We start from the raw sequence: 25,037 nt of genomic DNA on the forward strand, positions 1-25,037 counted from the left end.
GTTACTAAGTAACATTATTGTTACACTATTAGATACTATGCAAGAAGATTCGTTATTTAACTGTTTTTGGTGATTAAGAATATATTATTATTATAATTTAAAAAAAATTATCATATGTGTAAATATATATTAATAGTGTAATTATAATCGTAAACTGACGTACCTGTGAATTCTCCTTCAGTAATGATGTTATCAGTACGTCGTATTATTTCAGCTCTTTCGCCCGTAACAACTTTATAGTCTTCTGTTATCGTTCTAGAAGTTGTAAATTCTCCTTCTGGTCGCAAGTTATCTTGAGGTTTTTTGATAACAGATTTTTCGGCTGGCTTAAATTCATCTGGCTGACGTTTTGTAAATTCACCTTCAGGTTTAAGATTATCAATTGGCTTTTTCTGTTGGGGTCGCTCAGCAGGTTTCCATTCATCCTTTTTAGGCGTAGTGAATTCCCCTTCGGGTCTTAAATTATCGTCGGGGCGCTTGACTGGAGCTCGGTCTCCTGGTTGCCATTCTTCTGGTTTTCTTTTTTCGAAATCACCTTCAGGTTTAAGATTATCTTCAGGTTTTTTCGGTAATTGACGCTCAGCTGGCTGCCACGGTTGCTTTTCTGGAGTCGTGAATTCTCCTTCTGGTCTTAAATTGTCTTCTGGCCGTTTAACAGGTGCTCTATCTCCAGGCTGCCATTTTTCTGGTCTTCTGTCTTCAAAATCACCTTCAGGCTTTAAATTATCTTTAGGGCGGCGCACAGGTGCTCTATCACCAGGTTGCCACTCTTTAGGCTTACGTTTTTCAAAATCACCTTCTGGGCGTAAATTGTCTTCCGGTTTTTTTGCTTTTGGACGTTCTGCAGGACGCCAAGGTTCCTTTTCTGGAGTGGTAAAGTCACCTTCAGGTTTAAGATTATCTTCGGGCCGACGAATGGGCGCTCGATCACCTGGGCGCCATTCTTCGGGTCGTCTTTTTTCAAAATCGCCTTCAGGTCTTAAATTGTCTTCTGGGCGTTTAACAGGTGCTCTATCTCCAGGCTGCCATTTTTCTGGTCTTCTGTCTTCAAAATCACCTTCAGGTTTTAAATTATCTTCAGGGCGGCGCACAGGTGCTCTATCACCAGGTTGCCACTCTTCAGGCTTACGTTTTTCAAAATCACCTTCTGGGCGTAAATTGTCTTCCGGTTTTTTTGCTTTTGGACGTTCTGCAGGACGCCAAGGTTCCTTTTCTGGAGTGGTAAAGTCACCTTCAGGTTTAAGATTATCTTCAGGCCACCGAGTGGGCGCTCGATCACCTGGGCGCCATTCTTCGGGTCGTCTTTTTTCGAATTCGCCTTCTGGTCTTAAATTGTCTTCTGGCCGTTTAACAGGTGCTCGATCTCCAGGCTGCCATTTTTCTGGTCTTCTATTTTCAAAATCGCCTTCAGGTTTTAAATTATCTTCTGGGCGACGCACAGGTGCTCGGTCACCAGGACGCCATTCTTCAGGCTTACGTTTTTCAAAATCACCTTCCGGGCGTAAATTGTCTTCTGGTTTCTTAGGCCTTTGACGTTCAGCTGGTTGCCATGGCTCTTTTTCAGGAGTTGAAAACTCTCCTTCCGGTTTAAGATTATCTTCAGGGCGACGAGTGGGTGCACGGTCACCTGGTCGCCATTCTTCTGGTCGCCTTCTTTCAAATTCCCCTTCCGGTTTTAAATTATCTTCTGGACGTCGCACGGGAGCCCTATCACCTGGTCTCCATTGCTCAGGTCTTCTATCCTCAAAATCGCCTTCTGGTTTTAAATTGTCTTGTGGACGACGAACTGGGGCTCTATCTCCAGGATGCCATTCTTCGGGTTTACGTTTCTCAAAATCTCCTTCAGGTCGCAGATTGTCTTCTGGCTTCTTAGGTTTTTGACGCTCAGCTGGTCGCCAAGTTTCTTTCTCGGGAGTCGAAAATGCTCCTTCTGGTTTTAGATTGTCTTCTGGTCGACGAACGGGAGCTCTATCTCCAGGATGCCACTCTTCTGGTTTGCGCTTCTCAAAATCACCTTCTGGACGTAAATTGTCTTCTGGCTTAGTAGGTTTTTGGCGTTCAACTGGACGCCAGGTTTGTTTTTCGGGAGTTGTAAATTCTCCTTCTGGTCTTAGATTATCTTCTGGTTTAGTTGGTTTAGGTCGCTCAACTGGTTGCCAACGAGGGCGTTCTGGTTCTTGGAAGTCTCCTTCAAGCTTAAGATGATCTTCTTGGTAAACAGCCGTGGTGCGACTGACATGCTTTTCGTCGTAATCTTGTTTGTATGCGGAGACCACGCTCGTAGTGTGCTCCACATCGAACAATGGCTCCGGGACATCATTGTGTGGACAGCGGTGACGCCTAAAACAAAACAGCAATAAATGCCAAGAATACGCTATAATTATGTTATACGAGTATATATCATAATATATGATACAAAAGTAGATCTCTGATCGCTATATTTTAAGTTTAAGAATATAGTTATTGTTGTATTGAACTTAGAGTGCTCAAACTCTCTCTCTCTCTCTCTCTCTGGTGTCATCTTCGATTATAACTTACTTTTCGAAAAGATAGGGATGTAAATACAATGGGAAACGTTTTCTCGTTGGTAGAGGCGGTAGAGTAAGCGATTTGGCCATAGCAGGCTTCCATTGCGAATATTAAACACTATTACACTTTTAATACTTTCGAATTTTCCACATGAAAGGCATAAAAAATATACTTTGATAAACAAAATTAACGTTAAAATTAATTTTATAAATAGCACAATTGTAATTAATGTAACTTTATTGTTGTAATTGTTTTATAAAACATTTATTATATTGTTATATGTTGACATAAAAGCTTTTAGATTTACATATATTTTAATAGTGAAAAGTAATGAAAAAGAACGCGTAGTCTGCCGCTACGCGACGCGATTTACCTACTGCCGCAATGATTGAACGTTGTTGCTGCGCATTGAATTATTTTCATTGAATTTTTTTTTTCTTAAATCAAATTAATTTTGTATACTTGTTTATACACATTATTACAAAGTGAGCGCTGTAATCTAAAATATAACACTTAACAAGAAATTATTTTTTAAAAGAAATCATAAATTGCAAATCTAGGTCACAAAAGATATCAAGTACCTATCACACGGTAACGATTACATACATAGCAACAGATTTTCATGAACGTTGTAACTAATGATAATAACAAATGTTTAGTGTAAGTTAGTTTTAAATACCTTTAATTGAATAAAAATATTTATTTGATTTTAAATTCAAGCCTTCATAAGGACTAAATTTATCAAACTGTACACTCAATTAACAAGTACACTCGGTGTAGTAAGCGACTTAATTGTTTAATAATTTTGCAAGTTGACTTTTTTCAGAGACAAACAAAGAGAGAGATATTGGATCATTTAAGAGAACAAAGAAGCTTTAAATCCTAAGTGGGCAGTTCGTAGTCCCGATATAGCGATGATTCAATACCAGTCGTCTTGTAAGGTTTCATTAACTGAATTGAAATGTTTTCTTTAGAGACGTACTCAAACTTTACCATATCAATAAAGGCAGAAATAAAAAAAAAATCATAAAAAGTGTAAAAAAAATGAAAATGAAATTGAGATTAAATTTTTATGTAATAGTAATTTCAATTTTACTCTATTGAAATACTTCGATTTTATTTAATTTTAAGTGTTGCTGAAAGTCTAAATTTATATAGGTAAATACTTTTATTATATGATATATTTTGAGGTACACAAAACTAAAAACAAAAAGGACAAATACCAAATAGAAGTTACGTACTATTATTTTTTTATAATAAATTAATCAATATATTGTAGTCAAATACACAACTGTATTGTGTTTAATCAAGAATTGTATATATATATATATATATATATATGTGTGTGTGTGTGTGTGTATTGTAGCCAACGATTAAATTCCTTTTATAGTCCAGTCAACAAGTTTAAAAATGTGTTAAATAGAGATAAAGCTCCTATAAATTTGAGCTATAGGCCTATAGCTCATTCGATCTGGAATGGCTGACTAAAGGATTTTCTAGAACGCAATAAATTGCAAAGGTTAGTAACAAATTGAGTTGCAAAAAAAGGAATTTCATTTTTTGTTAATAACTCTGAAACTAAACTAACGGAATTTAAAAAAAATTATTAAAGAAAGATCGTTGACTAGACTATTACAGGGCTATAGAAAAAGGTTGTTGAACGGATGCCTGTTATGTATTTCTAATACAATTTGTCGCCTAGCGATGGGAATCAAACATGTCCTTAATACGCCTTTATTCTTTTATCGATCACTACACCTTTATAGGCGTACTTCTCGTCGCTCGTCTATATATTTATGTATATTCTAAAAAGCAGTGCTTTAACAACTTGTTATATATTTTTGGTTCGATCTTAAAAAACAAAACAAAACATGGTTCCGTGCCTCAAAAGGAATAAAGGATCACTTTGTTGTCCGTCTGTCTGTCAAAGACCCATTTTTTCAGGAACGCGTGGAGGAGGTATCAAGCTGAAATTAATATTAAATACTCGGGTCTACTATCCCTTGGAGCTGTGAAAAAACAAACTTCTAAGCCAACTCAGTCAAAAATACAGCATTTTATGCTGCGAATTTTCGACACTCGCAAGGGGATCAAAACCTACAGGGTACTTCCCGTGAACTCGGAGTATTTCAATGTGGTACTAAGCAATTTCTAATATAGTACATAAAGGAAATAATAAAGGAAAAAATGCGAAAAATATTAATTTTTAGTTACATCATGTAATAAAAATATTTATAATATTTTTTGTACGGAACCCTTGGTATACGAGTCAAACTCGCACTTGGACGGTTTTTTTTATTTTTGCTCAATACGGTTATATTCGCATTACATGATCATGATATGAACTCGCATATACTCGTATATTAATACGTCTAGACTTAAAAAATTGTTTTTTTTTTTTTAATCGTGAGTTTAAGTATACAAACACGTTTGATATTACCACTTTTTTGTAGATATTTTAACATAGGAAAGTAAGAAGAGTGAGTATGTTTGCAAACGACTAGCAACAGTAACTATATTGTGTTGTCTTTGATTTACTGCTTGGCATCAAAAAGAAGTAACATATATCTTCAATGTACATGACCATATTGATACTGTCCCAGTAAGATAATTTCTAGTAAACATTTGCAATAAAAAAATAGTCATTCCTATAATGATAATAAGTTACATGTATGTATGTTATATTAAAAAAAATCTTATAATAAATTAAAAATATTTTTAAAGTCTATCTATCTATTCACAGGCAATAAATAAATAATAAACAAAAACATATTCTAAAAATACACACTCTTACATTTTGCTCGAATTTATAAAAATATTTTCATATTAATCGCATGTTTGGTACAGTGTCAAAAATTTATTTTAAAACGCCTTAAACCAAAAAGAGTTAATAACGTGACAAAAAAACTTCAAAAAAAAAAAAAGAAGCTAAAAGATAAAGCTTATTATTCGGAAATGATTCGGCTGGATTTTATTAATGGTGATGTGTAGATTTGATGATTTATTATTGACTACTGAGGTAGGGCACAGCAGGAATTTCCTGCTCAAAATATGGAGCAGCCCGACAGGGGTAGTAGTACCTCGATCTTACAGAAGATGACAGCAAAATAATACTGTTTTCAAGCAGTATTGTGTTCCTGTTGGTGAGTAAGGTGACCAGAGCTCCTGAGGGGGTTGGGGATTGGGTCGGCAACGCGCTTGCGGTGCTTCTGGTGTTGCAGGTGTCTATAAGCTACGGTAATCGCTTACCATCAGGTGAGCCGTACGCTTGTTTGCCGACCTAGTGACATAAAAAACACGCGTTTTTTTTAAATAATAACTGCTAAGTGTCATATGCCGTTTCTTCTGTGAAGAATCTACATTCCTAATTAATATAATTTGTAATGTTTAAGATGACAATTCAAAAGTGATTTTGATTTACATATTCACTTGTTGCAATTAATAATGATGACATAATCCTACTCTTAAACGGTATCTGCAGTTGAGGATTGCAGACACTGCAAAAAGCATTTTATGAGAACGTTTCTATCTACATATTATAGGTATGTCCCTACTACATACAAGCGTAAATAGTTCCTACAGTAACATCAGATAAACATTTGACATCCGAAACTTCATATTGTGCCTAAGTGATTTTCTTGCCTGACTCGGCCGACATATATTTTTTATACCCCTAAATGATAAGGGTGACTTACACCTATTTTTTTTTCTTTCAAAATTTCCTTTTTTTATTTTATTATGAATTGGCATTGAAAAATACATACAACCCTAAATTTTTATATGTCTACCACCAACCCCTATTTTTCATAGCGTTTAGCGGCAAGGCAACGTTTGCTCGGTCAGCTTGTATCCTACATATTTCCAATTACACAAATATGTGTATATATTTTGAACTCAAATCTTCTTTATGATGAACTAAAGGTAACAAAATTTTTAAAGTAATTTAAAACAGATAAATAATATTACTGACTCGCAATTATATGCTAAATATTTTAATTTTAGTCATAAATAATGTTAGATTTGATAAAATATTGCACAAATCTATCTTTAGTAATTTACTGTTCTCAAATAACCGACGGTTTTGCAAGATGCTCTTCAATGAGTCAGGCAATAACGACTGGTCCCAACTATATTGGGATTATTACTCAACCAGACTTGAGATTTCAATAAGTGTGATTAATTTACTTCTTAAGAAATGTTTGTTACATGACAACATTATGTTACTAATGTCCAATGACAGAATTGTACTTGAGATTTATTCTTATATTTACTGTAGCTGACTATTTTGCACACAATTATACGCACAGTAAAGACCTAATTATCCGGACAAATATACCTACAGATAATACAATATATATTTATATAAATAGTAAAATTAGATTGATAATTCTATGCGATTTTATATACATATTTACTTATATATGTAAAAGTAACGTGCAAAAATACATCACTAAAAAAGGATTTGTTGTGATTTATGTATGAAATTGTATGTAGTTAACAGAAGTATCGATTATTTTATGACTTAAGTACTGCAATAGCTTTGAGTTATCGAGTTTTCATTATGGTAGAAAATGTATTTTCCTAATAAAAAAAAGGTAAATCACGCGACAAAGTGTCGATGATGTCATGATAAACGATTACTATTATGAGGATAAAAATACAATTGAATTTAATATAACAGTACATTACCAAGGTTTTTGAAATACGTATAATTGTCTTTAAAAATAAGATTTGGTAATACGTAAGTTCCTTTGTCGGCTTTACTTGTTGATATGTAGTGAGTAAATAAAATCTATTTCAGTTTCGGTGAATTCGCATTAGCATTTTACAAGGCGGAGGAACCACGGTCATCGACGCGGAACGACGGCGTCGTGAGAAGATCAAGATACGGCAGAAGTACAATCGCCAAATAAGGTTTTAACTACATAACATACATATCCTTATTTTTTAACAAAAATCGGTAATATATAATTAATGTATATTGTACCTTTTATCTCAAAAGATTTTGGAGAACCTAAACCATTATTATCTTTTAAATAAGGCACTCGACTTGGTATATCTAAATATGGTTATCAGAACTTATTCAATAGTCTCTTTTGGGTTAGACTAGTATGTTTAAACACTTTGGGAGTTCCATTTTAGGTATTAAGATCACTAATTTAAACATTTTGATGTTCTTATCTTTACTTAAATAATCAAAAATATTCCAATTGATAATTAAAACTACGCTTACGCTACGCTTCAGCTTGTAACATACTACTGCTGGGCATAGGCCTTTATCCACAATGCTGCTCCACTGCGGGTTACCGGATATATTCCATACTATGATTAAAGATCGCTATCAGGTGTACATGAACGGGACTGACAGATTAACGTGTTAACAAAGACTAACAACCAGAACGGAAATAAGTATTTGTATAATCACAAATATCCTCTCCAAGTGGGAATCGAACCCACGACCGTCGGTGTTTCGGCGTCGCCGATACGGTACACGCACCATTACATCAAAGCCGTCGTCTATTAAAACTAAAGCATTCAAATTTTGCTAAAAGAATAAATAAATAATTATTATTATGCACTTTTCATGTCACCATTACTTTTAAAGCATTATTAGTTTTGCCCACGAAGCACCGTAGTCGAGGTGACCTATTGTTGGTTTCGAGGTCTAAAATAATCATTCAGCGGAAATATGCTAACAAAACAATAATTACATGAATATCAACGCAAAAAGTTATAAAACTCTTATTAATCTCCAATTATTGATATATTTTTGATATGACAATACAACAATTATCTTCACACTGCAATTAGGTAAAATATGTTTTTAATGATATAATGCTTACAATTATTACGTAATAAATATATGACAGTATTGAAATAATAACGTTTTTTCATATTTTCCCTTTTTAATTTTTAGAAAAGTATATATAAATTAACGTTACGCTCAAAACACAGTGATTCTTTTATTTTATCTTGCGTGATTTGTTACAAGACAGACCATATGGTCGACGACCTTCTGTGGCTGTGACTAGCTCATAATGCAACACCTACACATTAATGCCAACTAACTCTCACCGGCTTATGGACTGATTGGTTTTTTGTGTCATGTAATGTATAAAGACCCGTTACCGTTAAATATTGTTAAAAACGAATTATTCGTATTAAATTGCAATCTAAAAATCTTTTAGTGTCAAATTTAAAAAAATATAAATACTCAAGAAAATATAATAAAAATTATCGCTATGGATACAAATTTAGCATCGCCAATGTATTATTTTGCAAGCAGTATTTTTTAAATCACACCCAGAAAATCTTATCTAAGGATAGCATGGATAGTCTTGAAAATAAGTTAAAAATAACTAAGGTGTGTGGATATTACGTAATAAATAAAAATAATTAAATTTCAAATACGAGAATGTCACTCATTATAGATTTACGAACCGTGTCTTGGTTGGGCCGTGGTTTCTGTGTTAATTTTCAGATTGCTTGCTGTCTATGGTAACTGATCTGACTGTATGAGAGCTATCATATAACTTGCCTTTTATTATTATTGATAAATGTACCCCAGTAAACAGACCATCAAACACAATAATATTTATACAAATCGAATATATTCTGAAATAAACGTATTCATGGAAATAAACTTTCAACTTTACAATATTATATGTATATACAAAACTATATGACGGACAAATGTATCAGTTGGTAAATGTTTATACTTGAGTTTTATGGGGTAGTTAACAGGATATCAACTTTAGCCACTTGTTGTTTGAGATAAATGTAGTATTATTAGTTGAATAAAATCTACGAGCGTAATGTAGATGCATGCTGTTTGGATTGCATTTATTACTTCCTGGAAATGAAGACAAATCGAGTACTAAAAACAATTTAGCTTAATTCAATGACGACCTCTTAATGTTCAAGAATATAATAACGAGGATGTGCAAATAAATCTTATTTTATTTACGTAAGTTTTATTGAAGTTCCACGATTATATATGCAATGATAAAACAATGTACTAAGTAGAATTATGTCATAGTATCTAAATAGAGACCCAGACACCTCACCTTATTCTTTTTGCTTATGATGATGTTTTTATCATAGTACCAAATCGTTAATTTTATGTTAATTTTTAATTAAATTGGAAATTAATGTAATTAATTTTGTTGTCATTTTTTTTAATTTAAACTGAGTAAGAAAATAAAAATTTTATGAACAGACCCAAATTGTCATGCCTTTGAAGTCTGCTTAAATTCTTATTTCAGTATTCAAACCATTTTTGGTTCGTCTCCCGCAGCAACTTTCCATGTACAGAGTTGCAGAGTATTGAGGTCAATCTTTTTACTGACCTTATACGACTTTGCATGAGAATATAAATATACCACTAAAAGTTGTTCGTACAAATATCATTTTGAGTATGTATTATGTATCAATAAGACTACAATGCCACGTTAAACTTTTGACTTTCAATTACTAAATTCATATCTTAGCTAAAGAAACGCTACTGTTTTTGGTGCATGTATTTAGTTTGCTAGAATACGATTATTATATGTTTCTATTCTGATTAAAAGATTAAATTAACTCATACTAAGACTGACCTTCATTCGATTTATAGGTACATATAAAACAAAAGTGCAATAATATCTTATCAAATAATCACCACATTTTTGTTTCACGTGTTATAATTGCCGGTGTAGGCTAGATGAGGATTGCGAAAAACCGGGATGTCTGGCGCGAACTTTTGGAGGCCTGTTATAGGTCCAGCTGTGGACTGCGATAGGCTGAAGTGATGATTAGTGAAGTGTCTAGAATGTAGGTACTAAATTCCTTTTATTTTTAATGATAAACATAATCTTGCTCAGTCGAATTTGGTGATAAAAAATATTCTGGTAGCGAATATCTACAATAGATATCTTTGATAATAACATAGTGTACATAACGACAAACAAATAAACATTTTTTATCGTCTTTAAAAAAGTAACTGATTAAAACTTGACTTGACTTCTATAAAATACTTCTCGACTTATTTTTAATTAAGTGTACATTTTTATATAAGTTATCGTTAAACTTTCTACACAATACAAGTATATAATTTATACCGTATATTATATATGAGTAATAGACATTAAACATTAGCTACAAAACTATGTCTTTATAAATTTTCAAAGCAAGCAGAAGTAAAACAATATGGCTACCGACAATTTGTATTTTGGAATGCAAAAAAGAAATTACGCTCGTATATCAAAGATGACGTAAGATTGCAGAACGACCTGGCTGGAAACGTTAAGTTTTACATGAAGTAAACAAGTCAGAAACGAGTTTAAGCGAGGACGTGGGCTCGATGAGATCACCGACGCGAATAGCTCTCTGAGGTCGGAACAACGTCATGTTCTTTCTAATTGACTTGCCGATTTCGTTACCCGGACCCCGTAACGCCAAAGGGGTAGTATTATTCCAACAAATGCCTTCTTAATAGCTTTTAATATTAGCGTGATGGAATGCGTAGTGTAAATACTTAGATATGTTAATTAAAATAAAAATGATATATACATTATTAAACGTTTTTTATAATAAATACTCGTAAAGGTAAACAAGTGTAACCTACTGAGATCGAAAGGTTAGCTCATGCGCATTATTAGTTTAAACATTCCTACGTGCTCATTAGTGTTTATAACACTTATCTTATCTCTTAGACAGAAACTGTGAGACGTTTTTAAAACAAAGAATTTAACCGAATCGATTACGCAGATCAACGAGAACACAAAACAAGAACTATTCTGCCTATTTTTTACTATTTATTATTATTATTTATTATTACTATTTATTATTATTTATATTTAATATTTATTTTTAGAACTGTTGTGTTAGATACAAATCAGTTTTAGCTATCGCCTCTCAAATAAATATTACGTAGACTTTAAAACGAAGAAGGTCAATTTAGTAATAGCTCAATCTCAATTGAAGAAGTAGTGGGCGATTTACGTCCACTTTGCTTATTACTTTTTATTGCTCTAACACTGACGGATTCTATCACTATTAAGGAGACTTGTTAAAATGCCATATACTTCGTTTACCCACCAATTGAATAAATTTGCTAGATTTACAAAACAAAAGAGTGTAGGTATAGCAAAGCTGGTGACAGAATACAAATGATTTGGATAAGTAGCTGTTTCCTGTTGCCTATAAATTTATATAATTAATTTATAATATATTTAACTTTGATTAAGATTTGAATATTGTTTCAATATAAATAATAAGTTGAACAAAGACAACGTAGTTTTAAAGAAAAACCTAACAACAGAATTGTTGAAAAAAACGATATAGAACTTGTTCAGAGTAATAGTGAAATAAGTGCAGACATGAAATTGCTATAAAAATATACACAAAAAATCATTACCACACATTACCATTTATGTGTGCTATTGAAAAGTTGGTCATGTCTCGATCGACTAACAACGAAGACTATTAACATACAATGGATGTAAATCGCGAAATGTTTTCTCGGAACGATCGTGATTATAAGACTTCACGAATTTCGCGACAAAAATCACATGTGAGATCAACAGATGGTCCTAAATGCTGAGTAAATAAAAATCATCATACCAATCTGCTTTATGTCACTCGACGTACACAGTAACAAAAACGAACTTATGACTCTACCAGCTTAAAATAACTTTAAAGGCTTCACTGAGATTTATTAAATGTCATCTGTTTCAAATGCAAACATGTGTTTATAACTTTGATGATATTATTTTATTCATATTCTTATTTTAAATGCAAGTATCTTTATTTTAGTAACTAGTAAGTCTTCTTTTAGTGCAATATGTAGTTACTTCGTAAATGCACCTTGAAACACTAGGTACAATAGTGCGTCTTCAGCCCAAGTGCATAATAATTAAATACGTTATTCCTTTAATAAGGAAATTATTTTTAATCACCACAAGTGGCTGAAGTGTGGAACCTAACTAGCAGTTAATTTATTACTCCACATATTACGATTTAATAATACTATCTATTTATTGCATGCCTTGTTGCGTTAAATTTGAAGTTAGAATAATGATAATTTATAGACAAAATTTAAAAACACACAAATAACATATAGGTAATATTTAATTATAGTGTGAATTGTATTTAGTTTTTCACTCACGTGATGTGAAATCTACAAAGCTATCGATATTGTCGAATCAACTCGTGTTACTACGTGTTGCGAATGCCTAGACTGTAAATTTATCGCTAGGCGCCTGCCTGGTCACGTACAATGTGTTTGAAACAATGGCTAAACGATTTATTAATAACAATCCTACGAGAAAGTTAACGGAACTACTCTAAATGAAAATAATAAGTAATGTTAATATACATGTTTGGAATTTAAAACATATATTGCAAAAACATTCTTTTAGCACTCTTAAGAATTCTCTAGATAGAAACACGATATCAGCCAATAATAATATCCTCCCTCCTTCCTCTACTGTCTAGGATAGATTACATCTTGTGTAGTAAATGGTTCTAAAACAGCTTTATACATAACAATTTACGGACTAACTTCTAACATAATAAATCTCGAGCAGCTAAATATAAATTAGGTATTGGGATTAGTGACTAGCAAATTAAAAAATTTAGCGTCACTCGTGAATTATCACGTCATTCCAAAACTTTTCGGTTCGTTGACAAACGAATTCGTCAGTTTGTAGATTATTTAGAAGCAAATAGAAAAATACCGATCAAAATCTACTCATCAAAAATTCAAAAGCCCATGTGGCTTTAAAAGCAAACATAAAATATGTTATTTCGTTGTAAACTTTGTCTAGAATAGAAGAAAAGAACTAGGAGAGAAGGAAAGAACACTATGAAGATTACATTTTACACCTACCTTTTTTCTCATCTCTCTAAATGGCGTAATGATGCCTACGCCAAACGATTTATCTAATTCCAGATCAGGAAATTTTATACCTACGATTTTAATTCAATAAAAATAAAAATAATAATGAATGATATCGCTACATAGTATAAAACAAAGTCGCTTTCTCTGTCCCTATGTATGCTTAAATATTTAAAACTACGCAACGGATTTTGATGCGGTTTTTTTTTTAATAGATAGAGTGATTGAAGAGGAAGGTTTATATGTATAATACATGCGTAATATAATAGTGGAACATTGATAGTTTTTGCAACCGTGCGAAGCCGGGGCGTTTCGCTAGTTTATTTATAAATAAAAATCATGTGAAATGTGTATATACAATTAATGCACAATTTTGTTTTACGGATTAACTAGACACATAACTTTAATGTATATTTTTATGCAAAAATATAATTATTAAGATTTTTGTGGGATAATACTAGTATGATAATTTAAAAAATTAATTTCATTATATTTGAATTTATTTGTACATACGAATACATCCTACCTTTCAATTATCTAAATGTTAAGCGGTTAACATATTTATTTACCTACTAGTTACTCAATATTCTATACATCCACCATGGAATACAACAGGTACAAAGACCTTTTTGCAACATGGCATGTCGCAATTGAGTGTCACGATGAGCGAACAAAGAATCTCTATTTATTGTCACACTAGAGTGCTTCCATACTGTGTAGATAGAATGTAACCATCAAAGACATAAATTAGGCTTAGTAGGAATTTGCTTTTTTCCTGAATGCCTTAATAAAAAAAAATACATAAACAAATTCAAAACCTGATAAATATCAATGATAAAATGCGATTCGTAAAATTGTATTTTATTTACAACTTATAAGCAATTATTTATTACGATGTAAAAAAATATTGTCTTACAAAAATTTTACGTAGGTATAATGAAGACGAGAAAGAGAAATGTTTTTTATTTAAATCCACTTATTTGTCTTTTTCTTCCTACTCTATATGCCTAGTATACACAAGTCGATAAATAAGAATATAAAGTGCCGTTAGATTTGCTTTAGGTGTAAAAGATACGTAAAATAAATATAGCATTAACAACTAACGACTAAATATATGAGGTTTTAATTTATTTTATATACAAATCTTGCGGATCAATAATTAAACTAAACGTAGTAATATTTCAGTACGTATAAAACTACAAACCCACATAATACTCGTACATTTTACATTAGGAAGAGATTTTTATATTGTACTAGCAGTTGACCGCGGCATCGCTCGCATATAAATTGATTTGTTCCTTATATTACAACAATTTATGAGACTTATTTATGTTATATACAATCAAAACCCTAAAAGTAAAATTTCATGATTCTGAACTTCTACTTTCGATATGATACGGATTACGGATATATTAAGACGTAAAAATTACATTAAGACTAAAGAAATTACTTGTCTAAAAATAGAGTGAAATGGTGTTTATGCAAAAATAAGACGGCAATAATTTTGATGCGAGTGATTCCTTGAATTTCAAAAACGCTGATCAACCTACGGAAGAAGTTTAAAGCTTATACCAGAAATAACGGATTTCTATACAAATTTCATCCCCTATTTCACCCATTTAAGGTTAGAATTTTCACAAAAACTGAAATACGTATTTACTCATTTTTTATTAGGAGTCCAGAACTAAAATTTGATGTTTTCAGCTTCAAAAATTACGAATTTCTCATTTAAACTTTGGATTCCTGTTTCATCCCTTTAAGGGCAGATTGTCTATTAATGCTTTGATGAATTCATTTTTAATCAATAGTGCAGAAATTAATTTTCATGCTTCTAATATAAAGAAAAACGACGGACAGACAGATTATAAGACAAATACATACTTTTAACCACTATTTGACACCCTTATTTACCCCTATTACAATAAATTTGAAGTATTTGTCCAATAATGAAATGAATGAAAAATGTAAGACCATCAAAAAAAATTGTTCGAGTCCTTAGACCAGACCACCTTAATCCAGTCACAAAATCCGTTCTCAGCGAACGTTTACTAACTATTAACTGTCTCCCTGCCAAATTTCAAGTTTGTAGCACAAAACATTAAAAAAACGATCATACATTTTTCTCCAACTCTTAGACCACATGAATCCAGTACTGTCACAAAATCTGTTCTTAGCGGACATTTAATAGCAATAAACTACATCAGAGTTGCATTTTAAACTTGTAGCACAAAAATGAAAGATTTTCATACAGATTTTTGAGAACCCTAAATCAAAATCAAAATCAAAAACAGCTTTCTTCAAATAGGGCATGAGCACTGTCGAATCGTTATATTACAAATTATAACTTTAAAAATAAATAATTATTTTTGTAAAAGTAAAGCTACCACCGATTCGGAATGAAGATTCTGCAGAGAAGAATTGGCAAGAAACTTCGCAGTTACTCTTTTGAAAAATAATATATAAACTGTATTTTAGTACAAAATTAGTATCATGTTGCATAAAATACAACGTCACTAAGTCCACGCTTAATACGCATAATACGCTTTATCTATTTTATTTTTTTTTTTTTTTGATAAAAACTAAATTTTTGTTTATTATGCATGCGAATACCACAACCCAGAAAGGGAGACGTTTACTTTGCGCAGTCGGAAACTTGGAGTTACAATTTTGTTGTTCCTTCTCGTGTTTACAATGCGATTATTACTATTTATTTCAAAACAATGACTATTTTAAAAAAAATTAAACATTTATTTTAAACTGTTATAACTACTGTTACACCTACACCGTCAATATATCATCTCCTTTGCCTAAGCCCTAAGGTTGCCTGGAAGAGATTGCTTTTGTACATTTTTTTCTACTAATTATTGGTAATTTTGCTTGTTTATTTTATTTCTTGTTTGGTATACAATAAAGTGTAAAATAAATGAATAAATAACAATGAATATTCTGGTAAATATACATAATATTGTTATAAATAAATAAAACAACTTTAATCTGGCCCTATCGAAAAACTCTATTTTATATACTAGAATTGCTCGAAGATTTATACATAATTATGTCTTCACACGTCTAATCATATATGTGTAGCATGTTTTATCTGTATTACAAAATACATAAAGATTCACTCACACATACGCTAATGAAATATCTATCTCGTATAAATGTCAAGCACTTGCAACCTTTTGCTTATTTTAAGTGACAATAATAGAACTAGCTTCCTGATAGATGGTTCTAAAATTAATTTAAATAAGCGCTTCGATTAGAATAGGACCAACATTAAATGCTGTTTTACCTTGGTATATTTATAATACCCTTTCATGTACATAAATATACTTTTGGCATATAAAAATGTAATATCAGTTTCAGGAGATTTTGAATACTGATAATTAATTTTAGTTATAGAAATGTGAACTTCTGTAACACCAACACAAGTCTTTGTATTTTCTAACATTAATAGAACACGCATCAAAAGTGTTCGCCGTTCGTTCTTCTTTAATTTTAGAAAATTCGTTTAAGAATCGTCAGCTTTGTAAAATCACGTATGTATTGTATTATGCATTACGGTTCAGAAAAGTCGGGGTCGCGGCAAGTAGAATATTCACTAGACACGTCATCGAACCTATCATGCTGTGCATGAGACTCGGTAAAACATTGAATTACTCATATATTATTGCATATTTATTTATAGCCATTAAGACAGCATCAATTCTAGCAAACAAGAGAATACATGAATTTATAAATAAAGTCTGTCATATTCAATTGACCGATTAATATAATTCGTCGTCAACAAAAGGCGCTACTTACCAAATTACCATTTTGTTAATTACATATTTATGTTAAACGTTTGTTGTATATACGAATTTTTTTCATTATTTCGATATTCTTACAAATTATATAAATTGAACAGTCTTCAAAACTGGATGTAAAAATATTAAAACTAGTTCAATAAAAACATATTTATTATTTTAGGAAACCTGTTAAATAAAACGTTATCAAACTCTTTATGTATGTATGTATATGATTGTATCAATGTCTATCAATGACTATAGAAGTATTAGTCGCAATGATGGCAAGAGACCTGATGGATTGACGTTGGTTCCCTGGGAAAGGGGACGGGCGCTTTTGTGGGACGCAACCTGCGTTGACACACTTGCTCCGTCTCATGTCAGGGAAACAGACTTAAAAGCGGGAGCCGCAGCGGAAAAGCCTGAAACGACTAAACGGCACAAATATTCGTCACTAATTCGAAATTACATGTTTGTGCCGTTTGCAGTCGAAGCACTTGGACCTTGGAGTAGCAGTGCTAAAAAAATAAATAAATGAGATAACTCCTCGCCTTATTGCCTCCACTAGTGACAAGAGGGCTGGTGCATTTTTTGCCCAGAGAATCGGCATAGCGATTCAACGGGGAAATGCTGCCATCATTCTTGGCACAATTCCACGCGGACATGATTTATACCAAAACTATCTGTAAATATTTAGTTCTTAAGTTGTGAATTGTAAATATGTATAATGTTTAATAAACTATTGTTAATATTATTTAAAAAAAAGAAGTATTATATTTACAAACAATTTTAATATCGCATATTGTTTTAAAACTTTTCTCAGGCAAAAGTTCACGTTTTTGGAACAATAAGCAAACTGTATGAATACGAGGTCATACACTAATAAAATACATTAAACGCACCTGTGTAATGAGGCACGTCACGGTGGTTAAACAATGTCATTATAAAGGGCAAAGGAATACTTTACAAACTATTTAGAAAACCGTTTGTCATTTTATGTGTTCCATACGTAAAAAGGGTCAATGGGACTCTGCTACTAAAACTCCTCTACTCGTCCATCCATCACATACATGCATTTGTTTTTAACTGACTTAAATAAGGGGCTATTTACTAGCTATACCGATTTTGATGATTCATTTTTTAATCAAAAGCTGGAGCTTGTCTTGTTGTGTTGTACTTTTTGAGTTATACCTCATAATACCTAGGTATTTATTTGATTATTTTTCTGTCCACCGTTGTTACAAGATTATTTTACTTACCGATATAAATTGAAATCGGTTCGTTTTGCGAATAAACACAATTAATCATTCAATATTTTAATGAGTTCAACGATGAAAAATAAAGATAAAGTTTTAACTTAAATCAGTTCGTAACTCAAAATAGTGTTAATTTCGACGCATGTAGTTTGAATAAAAATGCATAGAGTCATTTTTTATTTGTTACACAACTTCCTTTTGAGTTTGAATCGCAATTAGCTAGTGTTATTGTTTGTTTTGCAATTACACTAGATACACTAGACAACCAATATGGTTTACCGATAAGTTACTCCGAGATTAAACAAAACAAGTGAAATTTGCCTCTTTATAATATCCGTAAATTAAATATATTTTTAATAGATGCACATTTTGCTCTACAATAAAACTCGATAAGCGGAACTCTATCAACTAAATGCTGCCAAAGCTTTCTAAAAAATACTCGTTATAGAAACTTGTTCTGTGATTTCTTCTAATACCTATTAGGATCTGTAAGCGAACTAGACGTCGTAAACGAGCACAAGACCATTTTACTAATTGTCTTTTCAACGTGAGAAGATTATGACCTACAGATGCCAATGAACTATAATGTATGTAACGATAAAACTTAATCGCTCTAAGAAGAATAGGTGAGCCATAAAAACAGTCAAGATGTTCCTACACGTTACATAGAGCGCATACTGAGTAATTAATTGCCTGATAATTGGAAGAAACTTGTCAATTCTGCACCTTGTATTGATCGTAGATTTGGTTTAGACGTACAGTAATCCTAGACTGTTACACGCTGTTACAACCGTTTTACAAAGTGGTGGTGACGTCCGTAACTGGTTTTAATACATTGGAAAGGTACTGATTCTATCTTTTAAATTTATTGTGATTAGCAAATGTTTAAGGTTGCAATGAATGTGATTTCGAGATCGTAAATAATGTTTTTAAAACAGTATTTCAATGTATAGAAAGGAATATACATAGCAATAATATATATCAACAATATCGAAATACATGTTCAATTGTGTAATTTTAAAACGTTCAACATTTGGTTTTAATATTAGTAACAAACTAACTAACGCAACAAAACTTACCGTTATTCTGTTACATAATTATATAAATGTTTAGACACCTTATTAAGCATTTAATTAAATATTACGTGTCTGTCAATTGGAGATCTAAATTATTATTATTTAATGTGTAACACAAATAGTTAAAAATTTCAACTCACATAAGTACCTATCTTACGGAATTTTATAATTTATTCAATGATACTTATACCAACTCGCACAGCGACTACTAATTATTATTCTAATAATTCGCTGGGTTCATACACTAAAAGTATTCAGGGTTGACGGTGTGTGTTTCTTTAATTTAAAAAAAAAAACACAGTCTTCCAAATTATTTTGACTTTACAATTGTATGGAAACATAAATCAGTATTTAATACTAGAACATAATTAAATGATATGACCACCACATCAAACACGTCTACATCAATTAATATATAATTTACAAATAAATAAATCCGTATAATCAATTCAATAACGAAGAAAAGAAGGTGTACCCAACGAACATGAAGCTGGAAACAATTAATTTTTACGAGTACCTACGCATGGTGTGGGCGCCACTAATTTGTCTACATTAGCTCGAATTGAAGCATCGTTCATTACAAACGCTACATATAGATTACTATTTAAAAAAAACTGAAGTTATAATACTACATATTTTACTAATAGGTAAATACTCATAAATATCGTTGCTGAAATAAGATTATTACAATTATCAAAATAAAATTTAATAGTTGAAAATAGAAAACTTAATTGAATATAATAACATTTATCGCATATATAGGTGTTACATACTATCACATAATACAAAACAAATCGTTTATCTTATCAAAAAAAAAAAATAAGAATACTCATAATCTTTAACATTGTGACAATTTTGGACGTCGATATAAGTTCATTCGTATTCTTTTATTTCATTTAAGTACTTATATCGATACAACTACATTATAAAATTAATCAACGCTCACAAATATTCTTTGTTCTATTGCCCAATAAATTGCTATGCTATAAAATATTTTATTTGCATTAATATTTGTGTCCATTAAATACACTTATTATTTTTTTCAGTAACCTATTGTCACGAAATTATTAAAACTACTTTTAAATCGTTTTTTTTTTTTTAGATACTTGTATTTGGAATAGCCAATTATATTCGGTCAAATACGGCCTTCATTTCTTGAAGTATAGAGACTCTACCAATAACGCATGAGTCACATTTTATCGATACCAAAATAGGGTTTGTTTATAAGTTGGACAGCAATAAAATATTTCATTTGACTAAAAAAACTATGAATTACATAAATATACAGTAATATTAGTGTGAGTCTGGCCATTTCGAAAAACAATTGAAGGTCATACAATCGAAAATGAACGTTCTAGCGATATTCGGCACTAAGCCAAAATATTTGAATAATAAATAAACTTTATCATTGGCGTCAATGAACTGTTCATTCCTTTTGGTTTAAGTATCTTTGTTTGCCTAATCTCTTATTGAAGATTGTCATACTTTACTAAACTTAAGAAGCGAGGATGTTACGTAAAAATCGACTTAACGATTTCGTATGTCCAAGGACAGTAAATAGACTAAAACAGTTCCACAGATATAAAGTATACTTTACTTTTTTTAAATGTCTTGTAAGCGCTTTACTATTTTTATGGTGTGGTAGAATGGCACAGTTATGTTTTATATAGGTAATGTATTAATAATAATTTATTATTTTTAAGTATAGCGACTACAAAAAATATCTCAATGTTCATTATTGTATTTGTCACGAACCAATATCACAGATTAATGACGATTGTTATATTTTTACTTAATAATAAACAACTTAATCGGATTAAATTCCGATCCTTCTTCTACATGGGAAACGAGGCCTATGCTAAGCAGTGCGATGGTACAAGCTGAATCAAAGTAGTTTGAAAATAAATTCGTTTTCAGTACCAGCAAATAAAACAGCTTATGCTCATCAATCTGTACCCAGCTAAAATGACCACGATAAATATAAAATCAGATAACGTATGCTTAATGACAAACACATGACCTTGACTCAACTCACTCAAATCAATTCATAAGCGTGAAAATGAATCACATACTACTCATATAAGGTAAAATCATTTGACACTCACCCACAAGTACAGATTTCACATATACATTGTTCCTTCTCAACAATTTTCTCTGGTTTTTTGGGGCCACCTTGCCTTGGCCTGGTCTTGTCAATATAGACGGTTTCTTCAACAACTGTCCTGTCGTCTCGCACTGTTTTTCGGTCATCTATGATGGTTTCGTCATAAATGGTGCTGACGACAGTGTTTTCTTTCGTGGTATCGGTTATTGCACGATCAACCACGTCGTATTCGCGTATATCTTTCGTTGTTCGGACATCCTCCTGAGAAACGAAATACTCATTACAACAATATAAATTCATAAAAATGTGCCAGTAAAATTAATTAGTTGATGCGTAACTACTCACCAAGTTTCTGATGTCTAACGAGCTATTGTCGACAAAAACGTCAGTTTTAATTTTATCATCTTCTTTCGCGTCTTCGTAAGTTGTTATTTTCCTAGTGATGCCGTTTTCAGTTATATAACGTGTTACTTCTATTTGACTTCTAGTTTTTTCAACTTCAAAAGACTTTTTCACCGCGTCACCTGTAGTAGTGTGTACAATAGTAGATTGTTCAGAATCAACTCCTTCGTATAAATCCTTTACGTCTTCATTAATCTTAGTTCCAAAAGAAACTTTATCAATTCTCTTGAATGGATATTTCTTAACTGTTTCAATAATCTCTTTCAATACTCTGTCATCAATATTTCTTTTTATAACTATGTTTTTGTTACTAACAGTAACATCTTTATTTATTTGAGAGCCTTCAATTATTTTTCTTAAATCACTAATTGATGTAAAATCTTTTATATCTCTTGAAGACAATATAATATTTTCTTCTGTATCTTGTCTTTTCAGGTGATGTTTTGGCTGTTCAGGTCTTCCAAAAGGTGACATTTGCTTTGGACGCTTAGGTCTATCATCACCAGTTTCATAAATAAATTTACCATTCCAGGTTCCCGTGCTTCTTTCATAGGTGGTTAAAGTGTCTTTTGTTTGTGATGTCGAGGTTGAAGAAGACTCTTTTTTAAGATTTTGTGTCTCTTTCGTAATAAAATCAGTTGTTTCAGTTACATCTTTTGTATCTTTACTGTAGGATTGAGTGTCGCTGGAACTAATGTAGTTATCAGAATGTATATCTTTATTTATTACTGTAGTGGTTGTTGTTCCTTGACGACGAATGTCAGTGATATCTCTGTCAGTCGGATGTTCAGTGATAGCAGGTTTCTTTTTAAAGTCACCGCCGTAGGTATTACTTGTTGAAGCAATTTCCTTTCCATTTTTATATAAAGCAGATTCTTCGGCGACATAATGACCGCTTTTAGGTATTCCATCTTTTCCGGTATCATAATATGACTCCTTGTCTAAAACATGACGTGAATACTCGTGTTCAGGTTTTACATTAGTACCACCTATTTGATGACTTTTTTCGTAAGTTGAATGTTCTTTACTGTCTCCCCATTCTCTGTGAGAACTATCTACGATCCTTTGTTTTCCATCTATCACTTCTAAGACGTATGATGATGTTGACTCTTGCTGAGCACTGCTTGTGTTACTCTTCAAAATTTTTGTGGAATAGTTAAGGTTTTCTGTATCGGGTACTTGTAAAATATTACCTACTTTTTTAAGTTGATTTTGAATAGTAGAATCGTAACCGTAAAAGTTAGATGAATCAGTCTGATTAGCATTTCGTTTTACGTTGCTAACTGTTTGATTTACATTACTTGCAGTGCTAGTACTTTCAATAACATTTTTGTCTGTAAGACGGCTATCTACAGCTCCAACTGTGGTTTGAATGTTATCTCTGGATGATACATGGTCCTTTGTTACATCACTGGATGTTATTTGTTCTTGCCTAGAACTATGCTGCTGTTGTATTGAATTGTCTTTTTGTGATATTAAACTGTCACGACTAGTGATCTGTTTTCCACCCTTAACAAATTTAGAACTTTCTCTCATGATCATTTCATTAGTTGGTTTATTTCCATCTTTTCCAGTATCATACTTTGATTTCATATCATAATTCTGAATACCGTAAGCAGTTTCAGTTTTTATACCAGTTCCACTAACACTCGCATAGTCTTCTTTAGTTTCATGTTCTTGAACATCACCCCAGTCCCTTTTCGAGCTATCAATTATACGCTCTTTTCCATCGACAATTTCAACAACATGTGAAGAAGATGATGATTTTGTTACATTGCTGCTTTTAGATTCACTGGAATGGGATGTGCTAATATACTGTTTCGATTTAACATTTTTGTCAAGACTGCCCTCTCCACCATAAAAATTAGAACGATCAGATCCAACAGTTTGAATTCGCCTAGATGGGTTAATAACATTGCTATGTTCATTCTCGCGAATATTTATATTTTTAACAAATTCTGAACTAGTGTCAGACACGTTTGTGGAAGACTGATTTCTCGTTTCCTGGTTCATTAAATTTTGACGTTCCGACTGAATAAAGGACTCGGTTGCATTTGCTCCGTGTGATCTTGACTGAAAAGTATTACTAGATCCAGTAATATTATGTGATTTGTTATCTATAAACGCCGTATTGAGCGTCTGATTATCAACAGATGAGTCTACAGTCCTATCAAAAGTTTGATTGTGAGTGGATCCAGAATGTTGAACAGTTGTCGAAGAACTTTGATAGGTTTCACTCTTAGAACTTTGTTGGTGAGATGTTGACGACTCTTGAAGTACAGAGCTAGACACAAACTCACCAGTAGTCGACTGAGCCATATCACTCACATGGTGTTCGTGAGATCTTGTCTGTGACAAATCTGAGACAGACGGTGCCTCGGTTATTATGTAGTGCGGGTGGCTGTTGTAGTGCTCGGATATAGTGGAACCACTTATTGAAGCGTGGTCGGAAATATCGGTAATCATAAGCGGATCATCCTCCTCGACCTTCACTTCAATGTAGCGGACCTTCTTACCAGAAGACTTCTGGAGGGTGTTACTGCTTTTTTGCACAGACGTCGATGTACTGGACTTCTGAACACTACTCGATGCACTCTTTGATGATGTAACCTCGGACGTACTCGATTGTTTAGTCTTTTTATTTTTTATAGTCATTTTGATTTCACAAAATTACGTTTTAAAAAATATATTTAGTAGGAGATTCTTAAATAACGATTAAATATTCTTACACACAAATGAGAAATAAAACATATAACACATAATATAAAAAAAGTCAAATTGCCATGTAACTATGTAAATGTATGATAAACAATTCGCGAGAGTCGTTCGTCTCGTGTCGCGTGCGCGCGCGCTGTTCGCGACTGGCTTGCAGAGTCTGAGCGCGCTCCGGCACTCCCCTCGCACCTTGATACCGGCTTGTCGCCCACCAGACCTTCGCGACACGTAAGCGCTCACATCTCGCTGTTGGACTAACACCAAAAATGGTTTACTGAATATTACTATACA

At 32.3% G+C, this 25,037-nt stretch overlaps 1 protein-coding gene across 1 annotated transcript in view; it reads right to left on the bottom strand.

Moving 5' to 3' along the window:
• The window catches only part of LOC123661918 (titin), a 32,412-nt gene extending 7,596 nt beyond the window's left edge, over positions 1-24,816 (bottom strand). The window contains exons 1-3 of the mRNA XM_045596853.1: positions 21,975-24,816; positions 21,631-21,890; positions 164-2,340 (exon numbers count right to left, since the gene is read on the bottom strand). Coding sequence (XP_045452809.1) covers positions 164-2,340; positions 21,631-21,890; positions 21,975-24,686 — 5,149 coding nt within the window. The 5' untranslated portion in view covers positions 24,687-24,816. The remainder of the gene's footprint in view (positions 1-163; positions 2,341-21,630; positions 21,891-21,974) is intronic.
• Positions 24,817-25,037: the final 221 nt, after the last annotated feature.

This window comes from Melitaea cinxia, chromosome 17 (genome assembly GCF_905220565.1).
Source record: "Melitaea cinxia chromosome 17, ilMelCinx1.1, whole genome shotgun sequence".
In the NCBI taxonomy this organism is placed as follows: Eukaryota; Metazoa; Arthropoda; class Insecta; order Lepidoptera; family Nymphalidae; genus Melitaea; species Melitaea cinxia.